The sequence below is a fragment of the Trachypithecus francoisi genome, unplaced genomic scaffold (assembly GCF_009764315.1).
Source record: "Trachypithecus francoisi isolate TF-2019V2 unplaced genomic scaffold, Tfra_2.0 Lachesis_group19, whole genome shotgun sequence".
Classification (NCBI taxonomy): Eukaryota; Metazoa; Chordata; class Mammalia; order Primates; family Cercopithecidae; genus Trachypithecus; species Trachypithecus francoisi.
The window spans coordinates 34,584,561-34,604,105 of NW_022681464.1; the positions used below are offsets into that span (position 1 = coordinate 34,584,561).

The 19,545-nt window shown below is 39.7% G+C and overlaps 1 protein-coding gene across 1 annotated transcript in view; it reads right to left on the minus strand.

The window, feature by feature from the left end:
* The window catches only part of GREB1L (GREB1 like retinoic acid receptor coactivator), a 305,480-nt gene that overhangs the window by 116,442 nt on the left and 169,493 nt on the right, over positions 1-19,545 (minus strand). The window contains exons 5-7 of the mRNA XM_033178167.1: positions 18,178-18,354; positions 12,488-12,664; positions 9,049-9,171 (exon numbers count right to left, since the gene is read on the minus strand). Of these exons, the coding sequence (XP_033034058.1) occupies positions 9,049-9,171; positions 12,488-12,664; positions 18,178-18,354 (477 nt within the window). The remainder of the gene's footprint in view (positions 1-9,048; positions 9,172-12,487; positions 12,665-18,177; positions 18,355-19,545) is intronic.

Sequence of the window (19,545 nt, forward strand, 5' to 3'; positions counted from 1 at the left end):
TTTTTTGTTCAATATCATCTTTGTAAGATTCCTCTGTAGTGCTAGGGGTAGGCAATCTGTTCATTTTCATTGTCATGTGCTATTTCATTATATGAACGCCCTACCCATTCTATTTTTTTTTTTTTTTTTTTGAGGCGGAGTCTCGCTCTGTCGCCCAGGCTGGAGTGCAGTGGCCGGATCTCAGCTCACTGCAAGCTCCGCCTCCCGGGTTTACGCCATTCTCCTGCCTCAGCCTCCCGAGTAGCTGGGACTACAGGCGCCCGCCACCTCGCCCGGCTAGTTTTTTTTTGTATTTTTAGTAGAGACGGGGTTTCACCGTGTTAGCCAGGAGGGTCTCGATCTCCTGACCTCATGATCCGCCCGTCTCGGCCTCCCAAAGTGCTGGGATTACAGGCCCATTCTATTTTTAATGAACACTTTAGTTGTTTCCTGTTTAAGGTGGCTGTGAAGAACACTGCCATGAACAATCTCGTACATACCTCTTGGTGCACATATACAAAAGCTTCCTTAGAATGGAGTAGCTAGATCAGAAAATATGCGTATTTTCTACTTTACTATGTATTGCAACTTACTTACAGAGATTTGGTATCAATTAACACTCCTACCAGCAGTATATATTAGTTCTTATTGCTTGAAATCTTTGCCAACATCTGGCTGGGCATGGTGGCTCACGCCTGTAATTCCAGCACTTTGGGAGGCTGAGGTGGGCGGATCATGAGGTCAGGAGATCGAGACCATCCTGGCTAACACAGTGAAACCCCATCTCTACTAAAAAAATACAAAAACTAGCCGGGCGAGGTGGCAGGAGCCTGTAGTCCCAGCTACTCGGGAGGCTGAGGCAGGAGAATGGCGTGAAGCTGGGAGGTAGAGCTTGCAGTGAGCCGAGATCGCGCCACTGCACTCCAGCCTGGGCGACAGAGCAAGACTTCGTCTCAAAAAAAAAAAGAAAAAGAAAGAAATCCTTGCCAACATCAACTATTTGTCACACTTAAATTCACTGCCAGTTTGGGATCTGAATATAGTACCCTCGTATTTTTAATCTAATTTTCCTGATTACCAAAGTGGTTAATCATCTTTTCATATATTTATTGCCCACTTGGATATTCTCTTTTGTGAAGCGCCCGTTGAAGTTTCTGCTATTTCTGACATATTTTTCTTATTAATTCATAAGTATTCTTTTTTATTTATTTTTTAAGATACAGCCTAGCTCTGTTGCCCAGGCTGGAGTGCAGTGGCAAGATCATAGCTCACTGCAGCCTCAACCTCCTGGGCTCAAGTGATCCTCCCACCTCAGCCTCCCAAAGAGTGAAGATTACAGGCATGAGCCATATGCCTGGCCCGTAAGTATTCTTTATATGTTCTGGATACTAGTTCTTTGTTAGTTTTATGTATTACACATATCATCTCCCAATTTATGGCTTGTTTTTTTACTCTATGGTGACTCCTAATAGTTAGAAGTTATAATTTTAATGTAGTAAAATATCAGTCTTTTCCTTTATGATCAACACTTTCTGTCTTTTTTTTTTTTTTTTTCCTGTTGCTCAGGCTGGAGTGCAGTGGCACAATCTTGGCTCACTGCAACCTCTGCCTCCCAGGCTCAAGCAATTCTCCTGCCTCAGCCTTTCCAGTAGCTGGGACTACAGATGCTTGCCACCACACCTGGCTAATTTTTATATTTTTTGTAGAGACAGGATTTTGCCATGGTGCCCAGGCTGGTCTCGAATTTGGGGGCCCAAGTGATCCGCCCACCTCGGCCTCCCCAAGTGCTGGCATTACAGGCATGAGCCGTCGTACCGGACTTTACATATAATGATAATATATTCACCTTATACCGACAGTTATAAAACATAATTTTACATGTTTTTCTACAGAGGAAGAGCCCACATAGGCAAAGATACCTAGGGCCCAAGAAAATCATAAAGTGGCCCTCCCTGCTTCATAGAATCTTCCTAAAAGCCATACTATGAGTGACGGGCAGAGCTTAGGAGGCTCACCCCTACGCTTCCCCACAAGCCAGGGGATAAAACATGTGTTCTTCTAATGGTAGATGAGCATATTATCTTCATTTAGAAAACAGTACATACCAGTACTATTAATAAAGACTAAATTAATAATCCCCAAATGCTAAGATCTAATTTAAATAAAAACAGAATTCAAATAACATTTATTTCCAGGCATTTGTCTGGATGATACAGAGATAAACAAAAAGAACATAAAGCTTCTAGTGTATAAGAGAATACAGATGGTTCGCAACTCATTATAACAGGGAATAGTGTCACACAAGCATAAGTGTGGTAGCAAGGCTAAGTCATTCCTCACAAAGTTGCAAAACAGGTGTTGTTAATTTCAGTTTTTGCAAATAAGAAAAGGCAACTGAAGCACAGAAAAATTGATTGGCTTATCCCAATTGTCAGACAATATATGTCAGGTACAGTATCTTAATAGCAGGACTCTGACTCCCAGCCCTGCGCTGTTTACCATCTGCTATGGAAAAGTGCTCACCCCAGTGTAGATATTCAATAAATTAGATTGTATTAAACTGAAAGAGAAACAGTACCACCCCGAAGGATTATGAATTTTCTCAGAGCAGCTTTTTAATCTATTTTTATAGCTTACTTTATGTATAAAATTTGCCCATTTCAAGTATACAATTCAATGATTTTTAGTAACCTTACCAAGTTGTGTAACCATCACCATAAATCAGCGTTAGAACATTTTCATCCCCTTAATAAGAATGCTCATACCCCATTTTCTGTTCATCTCTATTCCCACTCCCTGCTCCAGGCAAGCACTAATCTTCTTTCCTTCCTCTATAAATTTGCCTTGTCTGCACATTTCACATACATAGAACCATACAATAAGTGGTCTCTTTCAGCTGGTTCCTTTCACTTAACATAATATTTTTGAGATTCATCCATGATGCAGCTTGTCTCGACAGTTTGTTTCTAGTTATTGCTGGATGGTATTCCATTATATGGATACATTACATTTTTGTCTAGCCATTCACAAGTTAGTCAACATTTAGTTGGTGCTAGTTTTTTATTATAAAGAATAATGATGCTATGAACATTTGCATGCAAGTTTTTATGAGAACATATATTTTCATTTCTCTTGGGTAGATATCTGGGAGTGGAATTGCTGGGTTGCATGGTAGTTTTATGTTCAACTTTTTGAGAAATTGCCAAACTGTATTCCAAAATGGCTGCCGCATTTTACCAATGCATTCCTATCAGTGGTGTATAATGGTTCCCACTTTTCCACACGCACAGACACTTGTTACTGTCTTTTTTATGATAGACATTCTAGAGGATGTGAAGTGGTATCTCATTACTATTTTTTTTTTTTTTTTTTTTTTGAGATGGAGTTTCTCTCTTTTTGCCCAGGCTGGAGTGCAATGGTGCAATCTCGGCTCGCTGCAACCTCCACCTCCCGGGTTCAAGTGATTCTCCTGCCTCAGCCTCCTGAGTAGCTGGAATTACAGGCAATTTTGTATTTTTTTTTTTTTTTTTTGAGGTGGAGTCTCGCTGTGTCGCCCGGACTGGAGTGCAGTGGGCTGATCTCAGCTCACTGCAAGCTCCGCCTCCCGGGTTTACGCCATTCTCCTGCCTCAGCCTCCCGAGTAGCTGGGACTACAGGCGCCCGCCACCTCGCCCGGCTAATTTTTTTGTATTTTTAGTAGAGACGGGGTTTCACCGTGTTAGCCAGGATGGTCTCGATCTCCTGACCTCGTGATCCGCCCGTCTCGGCCTCCCAAAGTGCTGGGATTACAGGCTTGAGCCACCGCGCCCGGCCGCAATTTTGTATTTTTACTAGAGATGGGGTTTCACCATGTTGGCCAGGCTGGTCTGTCTCAAACTCCTGACCTCAGGTGATCTGCCTGCCTCGGCCTCCCAAAGTGCTGGGATTACAGGCGTGAGCCACTGCACCTGGCCCTCATTATGGTTTTGATTTGCATTTCCCTGACTAATGATATTGAGTATCTTTTCATGTGCTTATTAGCCTTTTTTTTTTTGAGATGGAGTCTCCTTCTGTCGCCCAGGCTGGAGTGCAGTGGTGCGATCTCCACTCACTGCAAGCACCGCCCTCTGGGTTCACACCATTCTCCTGCCTCAGCCTCCCGAGTAGCTGGGACCACAGGCGCCCACCACCGTGCCCGGCTAATTTTTGTATTTTTTGGTAGAGACGGGTTTTCACTGTGTTAGCCAGGATGGTCTCGATCTCCTGACCTCGTGATCCGCCCGTCTCGGCCTCCCAAAGTGCTGGGATTACAGGCGTGAGCCACCGCGCCCGGCCCAGCCATTTGTATATATTATTTGAAGAAATGTCTATTCCAAATCCTTTGCCCATATTTCAGTTGCATTGTCATGTTATTATTAAGCTGTGTAAGAGCTTTTGTAAATTCTGGGTGTTAATACTTTATTAGATTTGTGTTTTGCTAATATTTTTACCACTCGTTTGTCTTTTCATGTCTTAATGATGTCTTTTTATTGACAGATAATAACTGTACATATTAATGGGGTACAGATAATATTTTGATACATGCATACAATATGTAGTGATCAAATCAGGGTAAGTAGGGTATCCATCACCTCTAACATTTATCTTTTTTTGTGTGTAATGGGAACATTCAAATCTTTCTTCTTGCTATTTAAAAATATATATTATTGGTTACTATAGTCATGCTGCTCTGCTATCAAACACTAGAACTTATTTTTTCTATCTAACTTTATGTTTGTACACATTAGCCAACCTCTCTTCATCCCCATCTCCTCACCCTTTGCAGCCTCTGGTAACCATCATTCTACTCTCTGTCTTCATGAAATCAACTGTTTTTAGCTCCCACGTGTGAGAACACGTGTTATGTGTCATTCTGTGCCTGGCTTATTTTATTTATCATAATGACCTCCGGTCCCATCCATGTTCCTTCAAATGACAGGATTTCATTCTTTTTTTTACAACTAAATAGAATTCCATTGTGTATATATACCATATTTTCTTTATCCTTAAAATTTTGAAGTGTAAAAGTTTTAAATTTTGATGAGGTCCATTTTATCAATTTTTCCAAAACAAACCCTTATATTTAGAGTCAACTGACTTTTGATGTGTAAAAGATTTCAATTTTGATGAGGCCCATTTTATCAATTTTTCCAGAAACAAATCCTTATATTTAGAGTCATCTGACAAATTCAATTCACTGAGGGGAAAATGGTCTGCTCAACAAATGGTGCTGGTACAACTGGATATCCACACATGAAAAGATGAATTTAAACTCTCATTTCACACTACACAAAAATTAACTCAAAATGACTCATAGACTTAACTGCAAGAATTAAAACAATAAAGCCTTTATAAAAAAACTTGGAAATTTTCAAGATCCTGAGTTAGACAAATGCATTTTTCATCTATTCCTGAACTCTTATCCCAATTAAACATCATATATGTGTATGTCACGTTTATAATGCAGGTAGATAAAAATATAGCCCCCTTCAGTAAAAATGATAAAATATTTCACTGAGATTGGTGGCCAAAATTTGAATTAGCAATTACATGAAAATGTTAAGAGAAGGCCAGATGCAGTGGTTCATGCCTGTAATCCCAGCACTTTGGGAGGCCAAGGCGGGTAGATCACGAGGTCAGGAATTGAGAACAGCCTGGCCAATATGGTGAAACCCCGTCTCTACTAAAAATACAAAAATTAGCCGGGCATGGTAGCATGCGCCTGTAATCCCAGCTACTCAGGAGGCTAGGGCAGGTGAATCACTTCAACCCAGGAGGTGGAGATTGAAATGAGCCGAGATAGTGCCATTGCACTCCAGCCTGGGCATTACAGTGAGACTCCATATCAAAAAAAAAAAAGGAAGAAAATATTAAGAGAAAATATGCAAGCAATAAGTGGTAACCCAACCAGAACAGAATATATATAGCTTAGCAGGTAGAACTCAAGACAAAGGCATGCAAATAGTGCATTAAACTCTTCTTCAAATACTATACAATGTGTGTACCCATACTTGAGGCTAAAAACTGTTGATTACAGATAGTCACTGACTGCAGATTAAGATTAGGGAGAAAACAATCTCCTATAGAAAAGTGAACCTCGGCTGGGCGCAGTGGCTCAAGCCTGTAATCCCAGTACTTTGGGAGGCCGAGATGGGCGGATCATGAGGTCAGGAGATGGAGACCATCCTGGCCAACACGGTGAAACCCCGTCTCTACTAAAAAATACAAAAAACTAGCCAGGCGTGGTGGCAGGTGCCTGTAGTCCCAGCTACTCGGGAGGCTGAGGCAGGAGAATGGCGTGAACCCGGAAGGCGGAGCTTGCAGTGAGCTGAGATCCGGCCACTGCACTCCAGCCTGGGCGACAGAGCAAGACTCCGTCTCAAAAAAAAAAAAAGAAAAGTGAACCTCAATCAATCAGTTAAGGAGGTGCTGCACATGCTAATATTTGTGATGGTATCACAATGCCAACATGAAATTTCTACAGTCGATTATGTTCAAGTGTCAGAAGAAATTATTGAAGAATCTATAAACATAATTCATTAATACAAAATTTTAGATACAAAGCATCACTTATAAAGGCACTTTCTTTTATTAAATTTTCTAAGTTGCATCTGAAATTGTTAATAACTAATTTTCATGGTCAAATTACCACTTACATCCTCACAGGGACACAAAAGAATGTGAGCATTAAAACTTGGCCACTGTGTTCACGGTGAGTCAGTCAGTGCCTTCCCCTTGCTCTTGGCCTATGTCTCATGATGGCAACTGGGGGAGCATTTGCTAAAGCCTGAATCTTGATTTCCTCTTTCAAAGCAAAATTTGTTTACAAAGTATATTTTCTGGTAGAATTAAAATTGTATTACTTCTTATTAACATTTTAATATCTTGTCATTATTTTCAGGTACAACTGCTTATTTACATACCTATCTCTCCCTCTTAGGAAAGGTTACATGTTTTATTGTTCTTTTTCTTTTGTTTTTTTCAGACAGGGTCTGGCTCTGTTGCCCAGGCCAGAGTGCTGTGGCAGTATCTCAACTCACTGCAACAGCACCCGGCTAACTTTTGTATTTTTAGTAGAGATGGGGTTTCGCTATGTTGCCCAGGCTGATATCGAACTCCTGAGCTCAAGGGATCCACACGCCTAGGCCTATCTACCAAAGTACTGGGATTATAGGCATGAGCCACTGTGCCCAGCCTTGTTTTATTGTTCTTTAATCCCTTATATAATTTTTTTTTCTTTTGAGATAGAGTCTCACTCCATCATCCAGGCTGAAATGCAGGGGCACAATCTCAGCTCACTGCAACTTCCACCTCGTGGTTGTGTACAAGCAATTCTCGTGCCTCAGCCTCCCAAGTAGCTAGAATTACAGGCGCATGCCACCATGCCTGGTTAATTTTTGTATATTTAATAGAGACGGGGTTTCGCCATGTTGGCCAGACTGGTCTCGAATTCCTGCCCTCACGTGATCCACCCACCCCAGCCTCTCAAAGTGCTGGGATTACAGGCGTGAACCACCATGCCCAGCCATGAATGTTTTTTAAGTCATTGCAGACATCAGTCGAGTACTGAAACCCTGCCTTATAGCATCTGATAAAGTTCTTAAAACAAAATAAACACTTGATATGTTTTTGTTGTAATGAAGTAAATCTTAGCTTTTAATACTGTGGTTTTAAAAATTATATTTCACAGCATAACATATACTATGGGATCAATCAAATTACAAAAATGATATTCTAAGAGAGACATGCAGGTGTGTCATTAATGTAATGAAGGCTATTCTTTCAATGGCCAGAGCCAAATGCTAACTTGTTTCTTTCTTGAATACGTAGTGACGCTATGTTCTCTCATTTATTCTAAACAGAAGTGGTCTATTCTCTTAGATCAGAGCCTCTATCTAAATCTCCCGCGCAATTTAAAAGCCAAACTTTTTACAATCCAGGAAGAGGTGGGCTTAGCTTAGTACAGGCACACAGCAAGAAATGTCCCAAAGAAAGTTAGCCTTATTATCATTGCTGCTGCTGCTAATATATTCTAATAATCACTTCTATCTTGAAAATAAGTAGAAACAATTGACCCGCTCATCAGAATTTCACATTAATTTGAAAGAGGAATGCTATGTAGCAAGTGAAGACCACCTTCTTCTCAATTTGTGGTTAACACTGGCAAAGTACATATGCTATGAAGTTTGTGTATCAGACGAGTAAAATGTACTCCACAAAAAACAAGTGAACTGAAAAAAAATGCACAAAGTCTTTTAAAATACTTTCCTTCTTGCCTAAGATATAACCAAGGCTGGTTCTGAGTAATTTTCTCAAATGCTATCTGCAGTGATCTCTTCAGGTAAAGCCCTCCAGCCCTTTGGCCACCTGGAACCATGAAGTTCCACCTGGAATCTTATCTTGGCCTCAGGGCCTGGGCCAGTGCTCTATACTGGAGGAATTTTTAGAAGCCTCAGACTAGTAGCTTATCTGCTCAGTACGATCAGTCATTCTGCTGATCCTGTCCTGATATTGTGACCTAGTTTCAGGCACTAAGATTTTATCTAGTTACTCATAACCAGTGCCTCTTTTGTACCACTAGAAACTAGATCCTGGATTCATCCGTTGTGATCCACAATCCTAGCTTGGGACCTTGTTTTGTACCCCAGTTGGTGCACTACCCCCTATGATGTTCTGTGGGCTTAGCTAGAGCCCTACCCTGGAACTCCAGTCTTCATAACTGTGTCTCCAATACTTGCCACTGGATGGCTATGATGCAGACTTCCCTCATGTCTAGATTTCCACTTTTTGCCTACTGTCAGTCTCCCCCTAGAATGAGGTCCTAGGCTTCAGCTAAATTTCCTACCACTGTCAGGACTGTGAGGACTTGGGTTCTGGTCATTCACGGATTAACCCATCTCAAGGCTGAGTTCTAATTCTAATAGTAACTCAAGTAATACCTTTATTTTGAAATCTCTCTATTCAAAGCAGCCAGCAGTAAATATATACTTTAAAAAGCCTCATTAAATATACATGTGATGCTTGAAATGCCAAAAGAAAAATACCCCATACCTGTCTGAGTGAATCCTGATTTGTATCCATTAGTTGTCCCATTTTCTGGGGTCACAGTTGATGACACTGAAGAGCTTGGTTTAATAGAATGGCAAGAAGCAGAGGATTGTCGGCTTCTACATTCTGGAAAAGAGTAAAAATTACACTGTATGAAGTGGCCAATGTTCTGTTAAAACAGGTGATGGGGACACAATCCATAAAATCTCTAAATTAAATTGCTGCTCCTTAAGTGGCAGCCACTTCTCTAATTAGAGATCCCCTTCCCCATCCTGACTCCAACAGAATGTTTAAACTAGTGAATGCAACGCTTTTGTTTAGAAGACAAAGAAATGGTTGCAAATAAATTGGACCTTGGTTCCCTACATACTAGTTCCCAGAGGAAATATACACATAACCAATATAGTCATGCTAGTTTTATGGGTAAGACAGAGGCTAAAACATTAATAATTTATGAAAACCTAATAGGCCTTTCAATACCAGTTAACATCCTACCTGGGATTGCTGTAAGTGTAAAACGGTCTGTCTAGGCTGCCTATAACCTTCTCTTCTCAACCTTAATTTAGGTCCAAAAACAGAAGCAAAGAAAAATGTATAGGCAGTAGAGAAAAATTTTAAATGCTCAAATTAATATTGTTCTCAGTTCTTATTAAAGGAGACAGCCAATATTCAAAGTGGTTACTGATCATGCTATGCCAAGCTTCATTTTAAGTAAGCCAGTATTCATGGGCCTCTGGGATGGTATTTTATTAGTGCTTTGTACTGATTCAGGTAGATAGTAAATACTAACACAGCCTGTGGGACTGTTAACTTCCAACCAAATTTTACCCTATTAGTCTCAAAAAGTAGCATGTGACAAAGGAATATAAATAATTTTATATAACAAAGTTAATTACAGAGGGTCCTTTAGAGTGTCTCCAAGTTTATCAGATACATACAATGACTGGAAGCAGTTTTCTATAACCTTCTATGCTATGACCTTCTATGAGGAGTACTGTATTCTGGCCTAAGAGCATATCTCCAATATGTAATATATGCACATATGTATATTGATATTATATGTGTGTATATATAAATTATACAAATAAATATAATTTCAGCTCCAAAATAGTAACTATTATAAACGTGAGGCTTCTCTCACAAATGTTATTCTTTATTAGAAAAATGAGGCCAGGCATGGTGGCTCATGCATGTAACGCTACCACTTTGAGAGGCCAAAGTGGGTGGATCACTTGAACTCAAGAGTTCGAGACCAGTCTGGGCAACATGGCGAAACCCTGTCCCTACAAAAAATACAAAAATTAGCCAGGCACGGTGGTGTGCATCTGTAGTCCCAGCAACTTGGGAGGCTGAGGCAGGAAGATCACTTGAGCCTGGGGTGGGAGAGGTTGCAGTGAGCCACCGCAGTCCAGCCTTGGCAACAGAGTGAGATCGTGTAAGAAGGATAGAAAGGAAATAGAGGAGAGAGGAGGGGAGGGGAGGGGAAGGGAGGGGAGAGGAGAGGGAGAGAAAGGGGGAAGGGGGAAAAGGAGAAGGGAACGAAAGCAAAGGAAAGGAAAGGGAAAGGAAGGAAAGGAAAGGAAAGGAAGAAAGGAAGAAAAAGGGAAAGGGGAAGGAAGGAAGGAAAAAAGAAGGAAAAGGAAGGAAGGAAGAAAGGAAGGAAGGAAAGATGAATTGCCATTGAGTACTAACTAAGAAGTTAAAAATATTTTATGCAACCAAAACAAGGCTGAAGAAGGAAATTAAAAGGGAGCGGAGGTGATACCTATCCTACTTTTACCCTTTTATTAGGATTCATGACATTCAAAATGATTTTTCTGAGAAAAATCATTTAACAGGACAAAGACTTATTCACCAGCTTATGATTCGGCAGTCACAAGCTTTAAGTTCTGATGATACCTGTCTTGGAATATGTACCCATTTCCTAAAGAACTATATAATGCTACTTCAAAGGTAACTAAGAGAAATTAAGTTGAAGGACTCAGAAACAAACCTGCAGTTGTAATTTGGAATATTATGCTGTTTTTCATAGTCAGGGAAAAATATTGTATAGACAACAAATAGAAACATTAAAAATAGTTATTATAGGCTGGGCGTGGTGGCTCACACCTGTAATCCCAGCACTTGGGGATGCCAAGGCGGGTGGATCACGAGGTCAGGAGTTTGCGACCAGCCTGACTAACATGGTGAAACCCCGTCTCCACTAAAAATACAAAAATTAGCTGGGTGTGGTGTCACACGCCTGCAATTCCAGCTACTCAGGAGGCTGAGGCAGGAGAATCGCTCGAACCTGGGAGGTAGAGGTTGCAATGAGCCAAGATCTCACTGCTGCACTACAGCCTGGGCAACAGAAGAAGATTCCGTCTCAAAAAAAATATATATATATATGTGTGTGTGTGTGTGTGTGTGTGTGTGTATATATGTGTGTGTGTATACATATATGTGTGTGTGTGTATATATATATATATATATATACACACACACAGTTATTATAGGCTGGGCGCGGTGGCTCACGCCTGTAATCCCAGCACTTTGGGGGGCCGAGGTGGGCGGATCACAAGGTCAGGAGATCGAGATCATCCTGGCTAACATGGTGAAACCCCATCTCTACCAAAAATACAAAAAATTAGCTGAGCGTGGTGGCGGGCGCCTGTAGTCCCAGCTACTCAGCAGGCTGACGCAGGAGAATGGCATGAACCTGGGAGATGGAGCTTGCAGTGAGCCGAGATCGTGCCACTGCACCCCAGCCTGGGCGATAAAGCGAGACTCCATCTCAAAAAGAAAAAGAGAGTTATTATATGGAGAAAAAAATCACAGCATCTAAGAAACTGATCAATAGAATAATAACTAAATACTTCTTTTCTTTAGCACAGTGAAGAGAACTTCTGTCATTCCTATCAAGCACATGAAGATGTGAAGTTTCAACTGGATTCATTTCTATAAATAAGTTAAGTTCTTCCTAATTTATAAGAAATAACACTTTGCCAACTTAATAGTGTATTTTCCCAGGTATTATGAAGATAACATAAATGTTTATTCTAAGTATGTTTAGCTCTAGTTAAAATAGAAAAAAAATACGGATGTTCGAAAATCTCCAAAGAAATTAAATAGAGTCAAAATGGCATCTAACCAAGGAGCTGTCACTCTGAGGTCCTCTCTAAATGACGGAAGAGCTAGAAAGAGTCCATTTTTCCTCTTGAGAGCTGTACCCCCTTCCCAAGAGACAAATACAGAGACATGCACTTTCCAAAACTTGAATTGTCTCTGTTAAAAATGTAAGGGGCAAGTCAAATAACATACCAGAAGGCTTTAAATTTTTGGATATCCTTCTGAACTTGAGATGTTTATCTGTATCCCACCTGAACTCCGAATCTTGTATGGGTCACTTGTCACCACTCTAAAATCTCCATTCCCTCCCCTTTTCTTCCTCGAAATTAACTACCTTTCCAGCAGATAAGAGGTCCCTTAGACAGTACACCCTGGGAGCTTCTGACTAGGTAGTACTTTAAGTGCTTCTGCTTCTTTGGCTGAGTGGTGAGCTTCAAGTTAATGTGGTTGGAAAATTCCGTGAAATATCGAAATCCTCTTTCTCCACAGCCGATACAATTTCCAGAAAACCCTGAAGTGAGGAAAACCAATGTTACTAATGGCCTTGTAAGTTGATACAATACTTTTATGTATTAAACAGCATAGAAACGTTCACATTCTTTGACCCAAAAATGTCTCAATCTCAAGGAAATAATTCAGAGGGGAAAAAAAACAGGTACACATTTCTTTAGCAGAGTTATTTTGTAACAGTGAAAGACTGGAAATAATTTAAATGCTGCTCTAAAAGGAAAGGAAAAGTTAGCTTCTAAAAGGTTAAGGAAATAGGGTTGATAAATGCAGTAGATAATGGTTAAAGAAATAGAACACATAATATAATAAAAAGCTTGGTTCTAGAATGTCTATTATTTCTTCCCCACATACTCCTTCCTTAGATAACCTGGTTCTCTGCCCTCTCTACCAGGCAAACTTGCCTCCATGGTCACAGCTGGTGAGCTTGTGGCCCACCATCTGACCCAGTCTGGGACAGTCAGAATCTCTCTCCTGGAATTTTGAAATAAACACAAAAAGTCAGGCAGGTGGTACTGGACCCTGGATTTGTAAGGTTTTACAGAATTGGAATCCAAATTAGGGTTACGTCAGCCACATGTAAGCTAGGGTATGGGAACCAAGAACCATGAAGAGGAAGCTGATCTGCCAAGAGGAGAGCAGAGCACGGGCCAGATGTGCAAATTCAGGGCTCTATCAGCTTCTAGTTTCTGTGAGATCTAGCTATACTTTCCTACAGGAGTACCATGAGATTCCCATTTCTCCTTTTCTAACACTTCTTTATTCATACTAGCTTATTATTCCTTCAGATCTAATATCCAAACAATTCCTCACTCAGACAAACTAAACAAAAAAAAATGTTGGTGACCTGGTTAGAACAGGGGACATGGAAAAAAGAAGAAACAGAGAAAACTGGCAAGATGAAAAGCCATGCCTTTTTTTTTTTTTTTTGCCATGCCTTTTTTTATTGAAAATTAACTTGTCAGTCCCCCTTAATACACAGAGTAAAAACAGACAGTAACAGTGAGTTCTTCTAGTTGTGTCTGATGAGGACATAACACATTTACTGTTACATAGATGAAAAGCACAAAAACGTTGTAATAAGAAAGGGCATTCCACATTGTATAAAGGCAATATTTCTATACGTAAATAACTGAAAACAAATTCACTGATGAAGTGATACACTCTTTTCAGACCTCTGAGCTAACCTGATAAATATTAATAATTAACAAAGATATATAAATAGAGAACAGAAAAGCCACAAAGATTAATGATAGAATATCTCACAATATCCTAATCTCAGAACGCTAATCATCAATTCAAAGCATTCATAAATGGGAAGTCCAATTTATTATTAGTCAACAACTATATATTGAGCATCTACCCATATGCTAGGCATTTTGCTAAACACGGGGGAAACAGTGGTGAAGAAGAGATATTCATAACCTCTGGTCGATTACACAGAATTAATAACTTATTACTGCCACTTTATAGACATGTAAACAATATAATTTTATAAATGACTTAAAATATATTCAGAGATGAATCGTATTTGAGAGCATCTGACTATTTGTCCAATACCTTAAAAAAGTAGCCCCTCCCCCTGCAAAAAACGGTTGCCAGTGGCTGCCTAGGTCACCAAAGTCATCCATCCATCCATCTATCCATCCACCCACCCATCCACCCACCCATCCACCCACCCATCCATCCATCCATCCATCCAACAAATACTGTATTATGTGCTAGACACTGTTGCAGGCACCAGATTTTTTAGCATAAAACAAAGCAGACAAAGTCTCTGCCTTTGTGGAAACTACATTCTGGTTTGACCGTCGCACCTTCCTGGAAAACTGCCTGACCTGTGAATTAGATATGCCACAACCAAAACACAGAAAAAAGCTACAAGAACCTTTCAGCCAAAATAATCAAGAACAGTGCCAAAACATGAGGCTCAACTGATAGGTCCAAGTGGTTTAGAAAACATTAGTGTGAGAATTAGAATTCACAAACTACCGAGGTTAAGTTTGATCTTTTCCTCTGTCTATTCTGAGGTGAAAAGCAAGAGTGTGAAGAGGAAGAAAAGCCATGGGTCAGAATAATCTGCAAAGGAGAGAATCTTCACATTAATGATAAGTTAACAACATAAAAGAATTAGAATCCTACAGTCCATTTTTAAAACTCTGTATGGCTTCAGCATTAGCCTTCCTTCAAGGGAGATTTTATCTGCTTGAAGTTCTTGTCATTGAAAACAAAAAATAACACCACTCTCAGCCAAATTACCTTTTAGTTTTTCTGGCAATCAAGTCTTCCAATTGCATGGTAGATTTGGTACACATGCACTACCAACTAGATCAATATATTTTTAAATATATTTTTAAATCAATTCCCCCATAGTCTTTGGAATCTGCAGTTTATATAAAAATTTAGACAAATTGATATTTGAACCCACAGGGGTTCTAGAATAGCGGAAGCTTAATCATTTTTCCACTATATTTTAATGCAAATGAAAATCATCCACTTTAAGAAATGTTGGATGAATATTAGTTTTTGGACAATAGAGTATCAAACACGTAAAAATCCCAACAATGTGCTTATTTAAGAAAAACCTTCTGCCATTTTGCTGTTGCACTGCACTTTTACATGGAGAAGTGGTCAGCAAAAAATTATGTCCACTTACAAGGCTAGAGAAAGTAAGCAAGGTTCCAAGTCCGCAAGGGTATTTAATAAATACAATAGTAAAATAACTGCCATTTCAAGAGCAAATACTATGTCCCAAGCACTGTGCTTGGTGGGTGCTTTAAGGACATCATCTCATTTGATCTTTATGACCCTGCAAGGAGGTAGGTGTTAATGACCCCATTATATGCACGAGCAATCTAAAACTTTAAGTTCTTAAAATAATTGCTGAAGTTCTTAAAGTACTAAGTGGCAAATCTGGAATTTGAACACAGTTCTGATTCCAAAGCACATGGTCTTTGGTCTCACTCCTAATTTCTAAGGATTATGAAGTCTATTATTCTGATGGTGTTTTCTGTGTCTTTTCTATGACATACTCTAAGAGGATTCTCTAGTCACAATCATTGAACAAAAAATGCATTATGAGAGATTTTCATTGTCTACAGTCAGAGCCACACCTGAACTGTTTCATTAGATGAGACGATAATGCTTTTCAAATGCTAAAAAGTTTTCTGAAGTTGTTCTACTATAGCCTACTAGGTAGTAAGCTCTGTATGGAATAGGACTAAAGTCTTATAACTGTTGTGTCCCTACGTGAGAGCCTCGTGTGATTTCTGTCATACGGTACATTCTGAATAAATACTGCTTAATAAAAAAACGAGTAGTTGGATCGTCTTTGCTAATTTAGCCCAGCATATTAGATTTATCATTAGACTTCTATATTAAACCATCTGCTCAATTTCACTAAACAAAAAAAAGTGAAAATGTTCTTTTTTTTTTTTTTTTTGAGATGGAGTCTTGCTCTGTCACCCAGGCTGGAGTACAGTGGTGCGATCTCGGCTCACTGCAAGCTCTGCCTCCCGGGTTCATGCCACTCTGCCTCAGCCTCCCTAGTAGTTGGGATCACAGGCACCCACCACCACACCCGGCCTTGTTTTGTTTTTCTGTTTTTTTTTTTTGTATTTTTAGTAGAGACAAGGTTTCACCATGTTAGCCAGGATGGTCTCTATCTCCTGACCTTGTGATCCATCCGCCTCGGCCTCCCAGACTGCTGGGATTACAGGCGTGAGCCACTGTGCCTGGCCAAAAATGTTCTTTTTTTATGAGAGCCTTATGAAAAATGAAAATTATCATTTCTTTTCCTATGAACCATGAGAAGTCTTCAACTATAATTTAAGGAACTTCTATAAAGCGTGTGCAGGCTCACTTATTGATCAGTGTATTGCTAGACTTTCTGATGACACTAGATAACTAGGAAGAATGTATCAAGCTACAAAAATAAATACACATCATGATCAATACAATATTTGAATTCACTGCTCTATTCTTTTTCCTTTTCACTGATATTTTTGCCTAAAACATGATTTCATCTATAGTAAGACAAATTCTGAGAAACAAAAACAACAGTAGAGAAATGCAGCAGTAAAAAAGCAACAAATCTCATGTGCTCTCTATCTTTTTAATTATTTAAAACAAAATAAATCAAGTCTGTTATTTATGACATAGGGAGGCTATGTTGTGAGAAAGCCCAGACACTAACATCACAAAGTAAAATAATTCTGAGATAAAGTCATTTACATTTTATATCACATAGATAGAAATATAAAGATATATAGTCCTAGTTATTTTGGGTGAACTAATGTTAAATATGAAGTGAGATTCACATCACACAAGTATAGATAGAAATAATGCGTGGTATGGAGATAGAAATATAAAGATATATAGCCCTAGTTATTTTGGGTGAACTAATGTTAAATATAAAGTGAGATTCACATCACACAAGTATAGATAGAAATAATGCGTGGTATGGAAAAATAACAAATAACTTACAAAGTGAATAATCCACAGATGAACAATTAAGAGTTGACTTGATATCAGGTCCAGTATCAGAGCTGACTTGATATCAATGACTATAGAGAGTGAATTCTCTTTTCTTTACAAAATATTAATTTTTGATAAATTGCATGCTTTTAAAAAATATCTGGTCAAAAAAGTCATTTAATTAAGCTAAGTGTTTTGAGAATTAATAAAAATGAAAAGCCTGGGCATGGTGGCTTATGCTTGTAATCCCAACACTTTGAGAGGCCAAGGCAGGCAGATCATCTGAGATCAGGAGTTTGAGACCAGCCTGGCTAACATGGTGAAACCCTGGCTCTACTAAAAATACAAAAAGTAGCTGGGCATGATGGTGGGCGCCTGTAATCCCAGCTACTTGGGAGGCTGAGGCAGGAGGATCGCTTCAACCCAGGAAGCAGAGATTGCAGTGAGCTGAGATTATGCCACTGTACTCCAGCCAGGGTGACAAGAGCGAAACTCTGAAAAAAAAAAAAAGAAAGAAGAAAAGGAAGGAAGGAAGGAGGGAAGGAGGGAAGGAAGAAAGGAAGGAAGGAAGGAAGGAAAATAAATGTTTAAGAAGTTACTGCCTGTAATCCCAGCACTTTGGGAGGCCAAGGCAGGCAGATAATGAGGTCAGGGATTTGAGACCACTCTGGCCAACATGGTGAAGCCTCGTCTCTACCAAAAATACAAAAATTAGTTGAGTGTGGTGGCATGCACCTATAGTTCCAGCTACTCGGGAGGCTGAGGCAGGAGAATCACTTGAACCTGGGAGGCAGAGGTTGTAGTGAGCCTGGACTGCATCACTGCACTCCAGCCTGGGCGATGGAGCAAGACTCCATCTCAAAAAAAAAAAAAAAAAAAAAAAAGGTTACTAAAATAAAAAAATGTATCATAATTGAACTAAACTATATAATCCCCAAATAGTCCTCTGGTATATTTTTAAAATTTCTGCAGTAGTTTTAAATAAATGTGTATTTTAACTCCCTCATATTGGAAGGAATTTTATAAGCATGAAATACTCACCTAAAAGTGCATTTTTTCCATGATCATCCGGTAGAAATCGCTTGTCCACAGCACAAACTAGGATGTGTTCAGGCAGATTGGGAGACTTGGCCCCCACCAGGAGGAATCCTGCTGGGATGTCAATTTGTTCCATACACAGTGATACCAAACGCAAATCCTTTCCTGCTTGACAAAAACCTAAAACCCGGTTTAAAAAAAAAAGGACACAGTGAAATGTTTAGTGAGATTATATCTTCTTATCACTCATTTGGAGAATAGATTTACTTGTGGGAATCACTATTAAAGTCCCTATATCCCTTTACTCCAACCAGAAGACAAATCTATCAAGTGTGGTCTTCTGAACGAACAAAGCTGAAAAGACACTGAAAGGAAATATTTCCCTCTGCTTCACTCCAAAGTGACGACTTCATATTTTCTTTTTCTTTTTTTTTTTTTTGAGACAGAGTCTCGCCCTGCTGCCCAGGCTGGAGTGCAATGGTGGGACCTTGGCTCACTGCAACCTCTGCCTCCCAGGTTCAAGTGATTCACCTGCCTCAGCCTCCCAAGTAGCTGAGATTACAGGCACGCACCACCACACCCAGCTAATCTTTTTTTTTTTTTTTTTTTTTTGTATTTTTAGTAGAGATGGAGTTTCACCATGTTGGCCAGGCTGGTTTCGAACTCCTGACCTCGTGATCCACCCAGCTTGCCCTCCCAAAGTGCTGGGATTACAGGCGTGAGTCTGGTCCACGAGTGAGGCAATGATGAATACACAACAAACTTTGAAAACCATGCAGTTTGTATGTGCATGTAATAGGGTTATTTTACTTCCAATGCAAATTCACTTCTCTAGATGGGGATAGTGTCAGAACAGATACTCTTTATTTCACAGAGGAAGAGACTGAAGTTCAGAATTTTGTGGCTCCTAGATGAACGGGCCAAAACTGTTACAACTTTTCACTTTTTACCATGACATGACATGACAAGTTGCGACAAAATCTTACATAACCACTTTGTATATCATAATGCATTCTATGAATTCATCTGTTCATCATTTATAAAACAAACATTTGCTACAAATGCTGTCCGAGACCAGGAGATACAGAATTGAACAAAATATGTCTTCCTCCAAGAACTCACATTGCAGTTAACTGGAAGAATGTATAAGGAACCAAGAATCACAGACAGTGTTACAGGGAACAGCTACAGTTCTGCTGCAAATCTTCTGGGGAATGATTCTGTCTGTACTCTAATCATGTGACTTCCCCAGGGAGCTGTGACACTCCAAACTGATGTGGAGCTAGGACCTGATCCAGCTGGGCCACTTTGATAGCCCAACTTTCTGGCCATAGTTGATTGGTCCAAGGGTAGACGTATGACATAAACAAG